Source organism: Podarcis bocagei, assembly GCF_964188305.1.
Source record: "Podarcis bocagei genome assembly, chromosome: 4".
Taxonomy (NCBI): domain Eukaryota; kingdom Metazoa; phylum Chordata; class Lepidosauria; order Squamata; family Lacertidae; genus Podarcis; species Podarcis bocagei.
The window spans coordinates 28,686,156-28,700,327 of record NC_138128.1 but is presented as its reverse complement, the minus strand read 5'-3'; the positions used below and the strand labels follow the sequence as shown (position 1 = coordinate 28,700,327).

Genomic DNA, 14,172 nt, shown 5'->3' with positions numbered 1-14,172 from the left:
ACTTACCTGTAAGTATGTCCTACTGAATAGGACTTACTTGGTTAGGATTTTGCTGTTTCTCAATCTTCAGTATGTTTCCGAGCACAGTTCAAAGTGTTGGGGTTGACCTTTAAAGCCCTAAATGGCCTTGGCCCAGTATACCTAAAGGAGCGTCTCCACCCCCATCGTTCTGCCCGGACGCTGAGGTTCTAGCAGTTCCCTCACTAAGAGAAGCAAAGCTACAGGGAACCGGGCAGAGGGCCTTCTCGGTAGTGGTGCCCGCCCTGTGGAACACCCTCCCATCAGATGTCAAAGAGATCTGACTTTTAGAAGACATCTGAAGGCAGCCCTGTTCAGGGAAGTTTTTAATGTGTGACATTTTAATGCATTTTTAATCTTTGTTGGAAGCTGCCCAGAGTGGCTGGGGAAACCCAGCCAGATGGGCGGGGTACAAATACAGTGGTACCTCGGGTTAAGAACATAATTCTTTCTGGAGGTCCGTTCTTAACCTGAAACTGTTCTTAACCAGAGGTACCACTTTAGCTAATGGGCCTCCCGCTGCTGCCACGCTGCTGCTGCACAATTTCTGTTTGCATCCTGAAGCAAAGTTCTTAACCCGAGGTACTATTTCTGGGTTAGTGGAGTCTGTAACCTGAAGTGTCTGTAACCCGAGGTACCACTGTAATAAATTATTATTATTATTATTATTTGTTCTTGAAGCTACCAGCATGAGTTTGATCAAACTGCGGGAGGCAGTGGAGGACAGAAGTGCCTGGCGTGCTCTGGTCCATGGGGTCACGAAGAGTCGGACACGACTAAACGACTAAACAACAACAATTATTATTATTATTATTATTATTATTATTATTATTATTATTATTATTATACTTCTGATGTTACATTATTAACCTGCTATATAGTTTTTGCAGTCACCCAAAGATGGGTATCTGTATCTAGATTGTTTCAGGCACCAGAGGGACATAGATTTTCCCATCAGGAATCCATTGGAAAAATTACTAATGATTCGTAGTATTGGAAAAAATAGACAGTATCTCATTGCATTTGTTTCACTGCCGCTGTGGTACATTACTGTGCAATTGACAATCCTAATAGTCACTAGAATGAGCAACTAGAAAGCAGCGGATCTTCGACCAAGCTGGGGTGTTAAGTCACCAACCCCAGCTCAGCCAAATATATGCTGTAATAAACTGCTCACCCCAAAGCCAAAGCTGTTGTAAGAACCCCCCTCCCTTCCTGGGGCATCAGTTGTTTGGAATTCTTTGCTCTGCAGACACCTTTCTCTTGTGCACATGCTTTTTGGAGTGGAAGGATGGTCCTTTTTAGAGAGGGATTCTCCTTTGAGACCCCATCTGTACTATATTTAAAACTGTATTGTATCACCTTAAATAGAGAATCCTGTCAGTTGTTAGTGGTGCTGAGAGTTGTTAGGAGACCCCTATTCCGCTCACAAAGTGGTTTAACTATCAACCCCCTTCCAGAAAACTCTGGGAACTGTAGCTCTGTCTGGAGGAATAGGACTGTCCCAACGACTCTCATCATCCTTAACAAACTAGAGATCCCAGGATTCTTTGGGGGAAGTGCAGGTTTACATTGCAGTAATGGAACTGGAAAGTGGGGGTTCAAAAACTGAATATGTGCCCGTTTTCTTCAATCCCCCAGGAGAAGGAGTGTGCTTCAAATGCAGTGGCACAAATCTGTAGTGGAATCAATGGGAATTACAACAGAGTTGAGCAATAAACCTGTAATTTAAAAAAATACACAGCACCAAAGCAGCTGGCATGTTCTCTTTGAGCCTCTCGTTCCTTCCCACTTTTCATTGGCCAAGAGGAGAGAAGCTTCCCCACTAAACCAACCATGTTGAAAAACCCTTATGCTAAAAATAACTGCTCCAGTTGTAATTATAGATTCCTGGCACTGCTAATCAGCCATCCTACTCAAGGCTTAGTTCAAGAAAAAAACAAACCCATCAATAAAGCATTTTAATTACCAAGCTATTTCCTCCCTCCCTACAACTTACAAAATATTTTCCAGCTGTTTTGCGTGGCTTGGGGGGGGGGCAGGGCAACCCACATCAGCCATACAGCTGTAACCATAGAAACCCCAAACAGAAAAGAGCATTCTGATTATCAGCCTAAATGAAGGTAAGCGAGATCACGTAGCTTTGAAACAGTTCTGCTTCAGCAAACCTTTATTGAGGCAAATGTTTTCCAAAGCCTTAAATGTCAAAGTGGAGGGGGGAGGGAGGTACAAGTATGCAAAGTAATTTCCGATTAGAATGTCAATACCTCCAGAACGCTGATATTAAGAGCTGAATTAGTTCGGCCTTTTCAAGGTTGTGTCTCTTTAGGATGTAGGTGGGAGAAGAGAGTTGGAATGTTTCCCACGTCCAAGGAAAGTCCCCTGCACATAGCAAAATTAGTATGTAAGGGTAGGGAGAAAGGCTAGCTGGAGTCTTTCTCTCTGAAACAAAGCTTCAGAAAGTTTTAACGTGGTGGAAGATTCCCTTTTGCAGGCCATCACCCACATTTTGAAACAGTGCAGAGCAGGGGTTGAATTGGACTAAGTTGTTCTCAGAGCAGACCCACAGCAATCAATGGGTTTAAGTTAGCCCATTGAAGATGCTGTGTGGTATTTCTGAATCTGTACTGAAAATTTAAAGAAAAGTCACTTGTCCTTCTCCCTTCCCCATTCTTAATGCATTGTAAGGAGAGCTTTGCGGGTGATTGAGCTCCTAGTGATTGCTCAGGAGATGGTACAAGTCTCTCAGTACTTCTGCTTTTCCCGATTCTCTTTTCCATATAACAGTCTCTAAGGCAGGCGTGGAGAAACTGTATACATTCTGATCCTGCTACAGTCCAGCTCCCATAAACCTCAATCAGTGTGGCCAATGGTCAGAGATTATGTAAGTTGTAGTTCAGCAACATCAGACAGGCCAAAGGCTCCCCATCACTGCTCTAAGGCAGGGGTGAGGAAGCTGTAGCCTGCGAGCTGACTTAGGCCCACTAGGCTTCACATTGGGCCTGCAAGACTATTTCAGGCAAGCCACACCTATCTGTCCTACACCTGATGACATCAGCATTTCAACAGGTATGGGCAGGGTTTGGCGGAAAGTAGGGGTAGCAGATCTAAACCACAGAGCCTAGGGCTTGCCGATCAGAAGGTTGGCGGTTTGAATCCCTGCAATGGAGTGAGCTCCCGTTGCTCGGTCCCTGCTCCTGCCAACCTAGCAGTTTGAAAGCACGTCAAAGTGCAAGTTGATAAATAGGTTCCGCTCCAGAGGGAAGGTAAACGGTGTTTCCGTGCGCTGCTCTGGTTCACCAGAAGCGGCTTAGTCATGCTGGCCACATGACCCGGAAGCTGTATGCCGGCTCCCTCGGCCAGTAAAGTGAGTTGAGCACCGCAACCCCAGAGTCGTTCGTGACTGGACCTAACAGTCAGGGGTCCCTTTACCTTTACCTAGGGGTAGCAGGCACCAAGGGTCTTTTCAAATCCCTGGGCAAGGTGGTGCTTTGAGAGGGACTTCTGAAGATGTCACCCAAAGCTGACAACTTTTTGTCCTGTGCTTTGAATTTGGCTTTGAAAGGGTTTTTTGGAGAAACCTGGGGGCAAAAAGCAAGGCCACTTGATGGCATCATGGCCCACCACACTGAAAGAGCCTTGATACAATTAATATGCATGATTGAATTAATATTGATAAAACACTGCAAAAAAGCAAGGTCCCCATATGCATTGGTAATGTAGAAGGTGAAGGGAATGAAATTCAAAGAAGGAACTGAAACCTGTGGCAGATCAGAGGATGCTGCAGCTCATGAATTAATGTGAGATGCATGCCCGATTATTCAATGTTTGAAGAAGTGGAATGCATAGAATGGTGATCCTACATAACAATTAAGGAAACAGAATGGGTGAACTCTGACCTCTTTTAATGGAGCTCTTAGCTGACCTGTTTGGTCAACTTGTGGGATCCACATGAATGGGACTGATACCACTGATCACAGAAGTTATGCTGTAGTCCTGTGGGGATGCATCTTCTTCCCCATGATATTTAACATCTATATGAAGCTGTTGGAAGCCACCATTAGGGGAGTTAGGCCAATAAGTCTTCAGTACACTGAAGACACAGCTCTGTCCCCATCTCGCCTTTCCATTAGAATCAGGTGAAGCTGATTATTTGCCTAAACTCTTAAGGGTTTTCTTTGTGAGTACAGGGAGGAGGAGAAAGCCATCTTAAACAGATCTATATATGGCATTTGGCAGTTCTGATCTGATCAATCAATCAATCAATCAATCTGCGATTGCATCAAACTGCCTTTTGATTCTAGTACAGAGTTATGTGTGAGCTGCTCGTGCATTATTGGGTTTTGTTTTTTTAATGCCCAAGTAATTATATGCATTAAAAATAGATGTATATTATACTTACAAAAGAGCGAAGCCCTGTGCTGCAGCATAATTTTGTACTAATACATATGCATTTTATGCATAATATATATACTATATAATTATATAGAAATAATTTTTATATATGTCTCTATATATCTCTATGTATACAGTTATGTGCATTTTTGTATATGCTGATTACTTTTGGAAAACCCAGAGTGCATCTATGCATGCATGCATGAGATAATAGTTCATATTTTTAGCAGAACCAGAGGAAGTTCTGTGCAGAGAAGGGATTAGGAAAAAAAGCTGTGCAAATAAGCTCAACACTGAGATTTTCACAAAATCTGATCCACACTTGGAAGGATGAGGTTGAAACACTTCTCTTACAGCCATGTTCGAGACACATATTGGTGCCATTTGTTATGTAGTGGAGTTTCTCTATTAAGTGTGTAAACAAAGGAGCTGTTAGAAAAAAAAGGTTTATTGCTCAGCAATGAATATTCTATGCTGAATGTCCTACTCCATAGCAAGATTTTAAAAAATAGAAAATAAAAATATCTCCAGTATTTGGAAATTCTAGGAGGGAGACATGAACCTAGAATAAATAAATTGCTCACTGTTTTCTTATGTATGTTGGAAGCTGCCCAGAATGGCTGGGGAAACTCAGCCAGATAGGCAGGGTATAACAACAACAACAACAACCAGAGACATTTCAAAAATATGCAGAGGCAGTATTGTGAATGCACATTTCACTATGGAAACCAAACTGGTTACAAATAAATAGCACTCAACCAAAATTACAGTTATTTTGTCAGTGTAACCACAGAAAATGTAACTTACCTGGATGTAAGTCTCAACTCAAAGGGGCTTACTTCTGAGTAGACATGTATAGGATTGCACTGTGAAGCGCTTAAAATTGCACCTATATCAGCAATAATTATCCAGCTCCACTCAAACGTTTCCAGCTGATTTATTAAGTTCCTTGGTAATAAGTAAGAAAAGACGGGCCTTCTAGTCCCATTTGTTTACTTTTAAAAACAAATGTGGCTATTGATTTGAACCCTAAAATAGCTTTCTTATTCCTTATCATTACATTAAAACAAGCACATATGTGACAATGGGGAACAGATAACTAAAAATCTTGGAAAACATAATTTTTATTCACTTCGGATCATTCTGAAGAATTAGTAGAATTTTATTATTCAATTGAACAGGAAACCATAGTGGAATAGTATCAGACAACAACAGTCCTAATGGAAGATTGACAGTGCAATCTTACACATGCTTTCTCAGAAGTAAGCCTCATTGAGTTCAATAAGCATACATTGAATTGCAACCTAAAATTGAAATTCTAAGCACTCATAACTTGAGAAGAATCCTACAGATATCAATGGGACTCATTTCAGACTTGTTATGTATAAAGCCAGGCTGGAAAGATCAGGGCCTGTTAATATGATTTGATGCAGACATATGGCGAAGTGGTGATGTAATTTGTTTTGCAGCGTGACCAAGGACCAATTTTTCAATGAGTGCTGATTTTTTAATCACATCACCCCTGAGACTTTTCATAATTGGCTAGAGTGGTGTGGAAAATCATAGTTAAAAGAATGGTTGCTTTTTCATCATAGTTAGCAAGAGATTATCAAGTAGCTGTGTTCTATCCCCCCCAAAATGTATATCACATTTATTTATAAAAATTGTTATATACTGTTTGCTATAAAAAAGTATATTGAAGTGGTTTACACCAATAAGACATAAAACATTACTCCGAACACCTTACAACAACAAACCTGTATAATAAAACAATATAAAAACCATTAGTTGTATGCCTCCCATAATGTATTGTTTTGTATTTTCATTAACACGTCGGTCTCTTACTGGTTGTTCCACATATTTGTATTCTTATATTAGATTAGATTACATTATGAAATCTTTCACTGCACTTGAGTCTTGCCATTACTGAATCATTCATGTTTTTTCTTGGTCCTTGACTGGGTTATTTTGCCTTTGTTATAGAGGGAATTGTAGTTCAACAAAAGGTTTTCCAGCTTGGATATAAGGTTTCTGTGGCTGAAAGCTGAATGTTCCTAGCAAATTTTACATAAGAGATGACAGCACAACAGCCTTGTCCCCCCATGATGTATCTTAGACCTCTGGCATTAACAAGTGGCATGGAAAAGAACCACATTGCTGTCTTAGCTGTACAATCCATTTTGTACTTGCCTGAAAATATGCATTTTGAGAGGAAGATGTGCATTTAAAATTAAAAGTGCATATGAAATATTTTGAAAACTTTTTTTTAAAAAAGTGCATCAATGCAGAAAACAAAATAGAACTAATGGGGAAAACTCTACAAAAAGATACAGACTAAACATACAGAGGTGTTTGTCTCTATCAGCCATGCCTCCCATGTACCAAAAGGAAATGTCAAACGTGTCATTGAATCCATTGGGATTTGAGTGCTGTTTTAAAGACTCTCTTCCTGATCCAGCACTTATAATCTCTTCATAGGACTGTAGAGCAGGCTGCAGTCTTAGGAACAGAAAATGATGTGTAATAATATTACAGGACCACGTCATTCAGGTCCCTGAGTGAATGTCAGAGTAGAGCTGCAACTACATCTTGTCTAAAGCAAAATATGGAACAAGCTGGGCATCTCCAGCTTTGACGGGACATCTTTGGGAATATTTACTTTGGGAAATATACTATTTCTTGGGGGCTTTGTATGCTAACCTGAGAAACCACAAGCAGATCAGTCTTCGTAGCTGTGGGGTGGGGTGAATGGTTTTGAATTTGGAAGAGGGAAACCTCCATTCAAATCCTGGAGCAAATATGAGACCCACTTTTAAGTGAAATGTTCATGTGTTTTATCAATCTATGAATGGGGGTCTGCCGACTAACCCCACCCTTCGTGTCACACACTCTAAGTAGCCTCAGCATTGGTCTACTCAGGGTGTTGGGGTGGGACTAGGCAACGCAACCTGATTCATAGAATGATATAACATTAAATCCAAAAGATTTAAAACAACGGGTACAAAAATATATAAAATTCTTATCCACTAACCTATCAATAAGGACAGGTTCTATACACGTAACTAAAAGTTGAATACCACCATAAGCGATAGCTTAATTACCAAATAAAAAAGGGTAAAGGACCCCTGATAGTTAATTCCAGTTGCAGAAGACTCTGGGGTTGTGGCGCTCATCTCGCTTTACAGATTGAGGGAGCCGGCATTTGTCTGCAGACAGTTTTTCTGGGTCATGTGGCGAGCATGACTAAGCTGCTTCTGGCACAATGGAACACTGAAACCAGGGCAGTGCACGGAAACACTGTTTACCTTCCCGCTGGAGCGGTACCTATTTATCTACTTGCACTTTGATGTGCTTTGAAACTGCTAGGTTGGCAGGAGCAGGGACCGAGCAACGGGAGCTCACCCTGTCGTGGGGATTCGAACTGCCGACCTTCTGATTGGCAAGCCCAAGAGGCTCAGTGGTATAGACCACAGTGCCACCCGTGTCCCAAATACCAAATTACTAAATACCCCCCCAAAGGACACCTCAAAATTGATAATGATGGTGCCAGGCATGTTGCCCTGGGGAGAGCATTCAACAGACAGGTGGCCACCACTATGAAGGCCCACTCTCATGTGGCCACCTTTAGCACCTCCCTCAGGTGGGGCATCTGGAGAAGACCCTCTGGTGAAGACTGCAGGGTTTGGGCCAGTTCATATGGGGAGAGGGAGTGAGAAGTTTATCTGAAAAGTGCTTTCCCCCATGCCTAATCTGTGTGAGGATAAAATGGGAGAAACTATTGTACATTCTGCCACTCTAAATTCTCTGGATTAATGTATATGAGTTTAAAACATTAATATTTTTTATTAAGCAGGCAAAAAATATATACAAAATAATGTATATTTACCTGGATCTGTAGCAGACATTAAAGAACCAAATAATAAACAGTCAGTGAAGTGAAAGTCTCCTTTCTTCAGCTGGCTAAGTTGGACCATAGCCTGTACGAAGCCATACATTATCAACCTGCAGGATTGGACGATAAAAAAATAAATAAAGACTATTCAGAACCATTACAGAACCCTATTTTCTTTTCACAACTTTTGAAGTGGTTTCTTGTTTAAACTGCTAGGATGTACATTGCCCAATGTCTTTTTATTGTGTGTGATTATAGCAGTGCAGAGGGTAAATTGCTGCAGTCTATAAATCTAGTTCTGTTTTAGGCCTGAAATATTATATCAAGATTTTCTAGACATTTGAGGAATGGCCCCCACCCCAAAACCCTGCCTTTACACTGAATATTAGCAATTTATTCACTTTGTGACAGATGATGACAATATATTTAGCCATTCATTTTACAGAAGTAATCTGAAGAAGAGATTATCAAAATCAGCCTGTCAGCTATTGTAGAACCTTCGCACAAACTAGCATCAGAGGAGATGTTGTGCTGACTAGTTCTGACAATTCTAAAAGGATCGCTTTTGCAGTTTTCATTGTTTCATTGCTACTTATTTATTAAATAAATGTTACAAGTACAGGTTATATTAAAATGTTCAGGCTTGTAGCTGAAAACAAGATGGATATTAATACTTGTGAGAACAATCAATCAAAAAGTCAGGTTTGGAAACATGGGGCATCAATCTTGCTAACTTTTTGTGTGTGAGAGAGGACAAGTCATTGGACTGTGTATTTAACTGTAAAAGAAAAACCCTAAATTAGGTTATTTGATTGGCATGGCAGTTAAACATTTAGCACATATTGAGAACCTGACAAGTGTTACTCTTTTTGCAACTGGAAAGTTGATGTCAATTGCCCCAGTATCTACATGTCTCATTCTGCCTGGCTACGCAGTCAAATATGCATAAAACTAAGACCTATCTGGGTGTCAGCACATATCATGGCTGAGGTCCATTGCAAATGATGTAAGCTTCCTTTAATTATTTTTTTAAAGGTTTTGGCTCTGAGGAAACACATGTAGGATAACACAACCAGAGCTGCTACTATCTATATTACCTCAATGCCTCTCAGCCCCAATAACGTACTATATGTCAGGACTATGGATGGGCAAACCTGCCATTTCCCCCTTTCTAATTTTTCCATTCCTAAGTTTAATTCTCCACATTTCCACATCAGCCTAGGGTTTTTTTATTATTTAAAGTCCTCATGACAATTCACCAGCATTTGAATACAAATGCCTCCTACAATGCACATATTTGCATGAAATTCTGCCAAATATGCACATTTGAAAAGCATTCACCCTCCATATAATGTGATTTTATGTTGGGTTTTGTTTTTGTTTTTAAATGTATGCTTTTGCATGCACACTTTATCCCAGGAAATGCATTTTTACCATTATCTACACATTACTTGACCGGAAAACTGCACTGCAAAATTCAGAGAAGTGTGAATTTCAAAGGATGACAGTGTGTTTCAGTTCTTTCATTGTTTTGTGAAGTGCAATTTTGGTAGAGTCACCTTGAAATGTGAAGTGAAATAAGTTTCTCCCCCAGTCCTAGTCAGGATCCAGAAATATTTTGAGGAAAAGATGATGACGGTGCAATGCAGCTGCTTAACCTGGTGTTTCTCTTGTCAGCTGGCAATATGCCACCACCCATTTTCACAGCTACCCACTGTGATCACCCATCCCCACTGCAGGCTGCCCACTGATCTGCCCCTTAGCAACCTTACTTTGAGTAGGGCACCAGGGTTGTGCTGCCTCCCCTCCCGCCATCTTGTTGCTCAGGGCCTCCTCAGACCTGTCACCGGCCCTGAGCTGTGGAGAAGTTTTTGACTATCAGTACTTTATCTTCATAGCTAAAGTATGCTGACAGCAATCAGCACAAGGTGCAGAGGGGCTGAAAGTGCTTTTTGGGAAGCAAATCCGCACAGAGAGAAAATGGAAACGTATCTACTTGCCTATGTTTGAAAGCAGGCAGAAGCCTATGAAAAGTTTGTGCGCACATGCAAAAGAAACTGAAGTTAGGAGCTGAATCCTTGCAGCTGGCAGCCATAATTGTACCTAATGGAAGCTGATGTCCTTTTGAAGCCACACACAAAAATTAATTAGAAGGCTCTGTTTAAATGAAGCTCTGTTCTACGTACAACAAACCACATTGCATGTTCCCTATCCAGACACCTAAATCTATTTATCGATTGTATGTCGAGGCGAGGTATTCTCCTTTGTTAAATAGTGACTTCTTGCTGTAATCTTTTGGAACACATTAATGAGTGCAGATTGTATCAAAGTAAAGTTTTAAGCCCACAGTTCTTTCTGTGTCACATATTGCTATGGTAATGACTGAAATTTTAATGTACATCTCACTCACCCAATCTGTTTTCTAACCCAGTATCGAATTCTCCTGTCCTAATATGTCATCAGGGATCTTACTATGCCTAGACATGATTATGTTGTAGCCTAAGGCGTCTTTGATGGCTGGTATAGACTGAAAACATGTAATCAAACATAATGAAGAGTTAACTGGGCTTCTATTTGTTTGTTTGCTTGTAGCCACATTACAGAGCAAATGTAATGCAGTGAAAATGAGGGACTATAGGGATGGTTTGTTCAATTCATTCTGTATATTAAGGCACAAAAGCTTTATTGTATCAGATTCATGGCCCATCCAGCCTTGGTTTAAGTACCCCAGAATCTGCTATAACTGCTCAGCCTTGGAATGCTTGAAGTAATAATTTGGAGCAAATGCTTTTGCAAATTTGATGAGTACCTGTAATATCTGCAGCTGCAAACTTTATAAATCTTGCAAACAAGAGGCTGAAGTGCATGCCAGACCTTAGCCTAGCTGGCCACAGATTTTGGGTTTGACATGGATTGAGGGACATGTTAGGCAGAGGCAGGGAATGTAGTCATGACCAGGCTGTCGGACATGTATTGAATCAAGCACATGGGATCTGAGGGCCAAAAGAAGGAAACATAATGATGGACAGCCAATACCAGATTGGCTAGATGAGCTGCAGCACAACGGGGGCAAGGCAGGGGCCAGGTGAGAGCAGTTTTGTGTTATTACCTGTCAGGGAACTGCCATCGGCTATGGGGCAAGAGGGGGAAAGCCGGGTGGATTACAGAGAGCCCCCAAAGATCGTGGGAAGCAGACCTCCTCAGTGGAGGAGAGTAACCACGCCTCCAGTGGAGAGGAGCTTCAGGGCTCGGAGGAGGCGAGGCGGTGCCAGGACACCTTGCCTGGGCAAAGCGGGGAGGAGAGAGGTCCTCCGTTACCCACGCCCTCCCTGCGCAGGAGGCTTCCATGCCGAGAGGGGAGGTGCAGATTGGGCGTCAAGAAACCACTCTGCTGGGGAAGGTTTAAGGACCGCCCACTCACAGATTCTGCCAGTGAATGAGCGAGCCACGGAATAGTGGCGCTCTGCATGGTGAAGGGTTTTTGGCACCAATAATGAGGCTTTACAGCCGACCAGGGAGGCATTTGCCTGATTGATCTCAAGTAACCCCCTGATATCCTTACATTACCGAAACAAGTTACTTAGCTGCCAGCCCAGAGAGGAAAGGTTTTGTACAGCTTTGCACCTTTTCCATTGTACTGAAAGGTCAGCTGATCGGCATCAGCTACAGAGTCAGCTAACACTATTCAGGACAGCACTGCAACCTGATCTGTCTGTTGGATCAAGGGCTCAGAGAGCCGGTGGCACAGCAGTCAAGTTTCTGAACACTGTGTACTGGGTGCCCCCCCCCCCCCGCTGCCTTAAATTGTGCAGTGAATACATTTTCATTTGAACTGGGAAACTCTTGTATCCCAGAACAATGTCTGTAGCTCCAGCCATTGGTGGAATATTTCCCTTAACATCTTGCTATCTTTATCATGCTTTTCGTGAAGGCCAATGGCTCGGTCCCTGGAATCTCCAGTATATAATAATCAGATGATGGGCAAGACATCTCTGCCTGATGCTCTTAGAAGGCCACTATGATGGACTTCTGGGTTAGCGCCTCTGGCAATGGCGGATTTCCTCTGATCAGGAGGAATCCGCTTCATGGAAATTAGGGTCTGGACCGCCACGGCAAGGTGGAGACCCATCAAAAACCACAGGCGGGAGAAGCCTGTGGATGTGGGATTCAGCAGGCACCTACTCACGGGGAAACCCGGTTTCGGGGATCCGGAGCGATGTGGGGTGAGCGGCGCGGTGCTTCGAATCGACTGCTCTTTTCACGGAGTGAAGCCGCATTGCTGTTGCCGGAGAGCGCTGACTTTTTCCTGTGGACAATTGGACTTTAAACAACTACCCGTGAGTAGAACGGAAAATTGGACTATGAAACATCTTAATTTAGCACCGAACCGGGAAGGTTCTAAACAGGAAGTCCGCCTTCCGCTTTTGTAAATAGATTGAAGCAAAGACATTGCAAGCTAAAGTCTGGAATGTCTTTTGTAAAGGATTAAATCTCCATCGGCTAAAACTACTAAACCCCCCTTGGAAGCAGGAGAAGAGGGGGGAAATTTTAGATTGTTCAAGCCTGCAGGAGAGAGAGTAAAGAAAGATAAATTTCCACCGCCTTGAACCTGGGAACGGGTTGCTAGGAAGACAGACGTTTTGGGAAAGTTCATTGACTGTGAATAAAACGTTTGTTGACAGATAGTTTAAAAAGAGAAATATATTGATTCCAATGTTTCCTTTTGCATTTAAAAGGAACAAAATATGTATCTGCTTTTAAAAGGACGGATACAAATAGAAATTGTTTCCCCTAGAGGGAGCTTTTGAAACTGTTGTTGGAGTTGATCTGGGGATTTCTCTTGGGAGAAAAGCAATGACAAACCTAGACAGCATCTTAAAAGGCAGAAACATCACCTTGTCGACAAAGGCCCGTATAGTTAAAGCTATGGTTTTCCCAGTAGTGATGTATGGAAGTGAGAGCTGGACTATAAAGAAGGCTGATTGCCGAAGTATTGATGCTTTTGAATTATGGTGCTGGAGAAGACTCTTGAGAGTCCCATGGACTGCAAGAAGATCAAACCTCTCCATTCTTAAGGAAATCAGCCCTGAGTGCTCACTGGAAGGACAGATCCTGAAGCTGAGGCTCCAATACGTTGGCCACCTCATGAGAAGAGAAGACTCCCTGGAAAAGACCCTGATGTTGGGAAAGAGTAAGGGCACAAGGAGAAGGGGACGAGATGATTGGACAGTGTTCTCGAAGCTACTACATGAGTTTGACCAAACTGCGGGAGGCAATGGAAGACAGGAGTGCCTGGCATGCTCTGGTCCATGGGGTCACGAAGAGTTGGACATGACCTAATGACTAAACAACAACATGGCTATAGTAGACCACTGGACTAGAGGGATGAAAAGTTCAGTTGGGTAAGCTTCCCATGATCGTTAATATCCACCAGCAATTCTTCTAAATGCAGGGCACCCTGGTTTCTGTACTCTGGCATCCCCACACCACCCATCAGCCCCCTTCAGGTGTTCACTGAAGAACGTGTAAAGGTGGCTGCAGGAATGCAACACCTAATCAGTGATGGCTCTTCCCATTCCTGTGTTGAAAACCTTTTGCACTGTGAACCAGCTTTCTTTGGAATCAGCCATTTACTGATTGGCTCAGAAGGATCACCAATATACATGATGTCACCCAGGGGGTGGAGCTAGTGCCATGTTTGTGAATTCTGTGATGAACAAGAGGGATAAGTTTTTATTGAAAAGAGACTTCCAAATTTGCATTTGAGATCTAAACATAATATTGTAATATTCCATTACATTTCTAACATAAATGTGTACGTGTGTGTTGGATTAAATATATGAATATTATACTACATCACAAATACA

The 14,172-nt window shown here is 42.2% G+C and overlaps 1 protein-coding gene across 1 annotated transcript in view; it reads right to left on the bottom strand.

Moving 5' to 3' along the window:
- SLC9A9 (solute carrier family 9 member A9) overlaps window positions 1–14,172 on the bottom strand; it is a 277,743-nt gene that overhangs the window by 207,950 nt on the left and 55,621 nt on the right. The window contains exon 5 of the mRNA XM_081190736.1: window positions 8,300–8,415. Within this exon, the coding sequence (XP_081046862.1) occupies window positions 8,300–8,415 (116 nt within the window). The remainder of the gene's footprint in view (window positions 1–8,299; window positions 8,416–14,172) is intronic.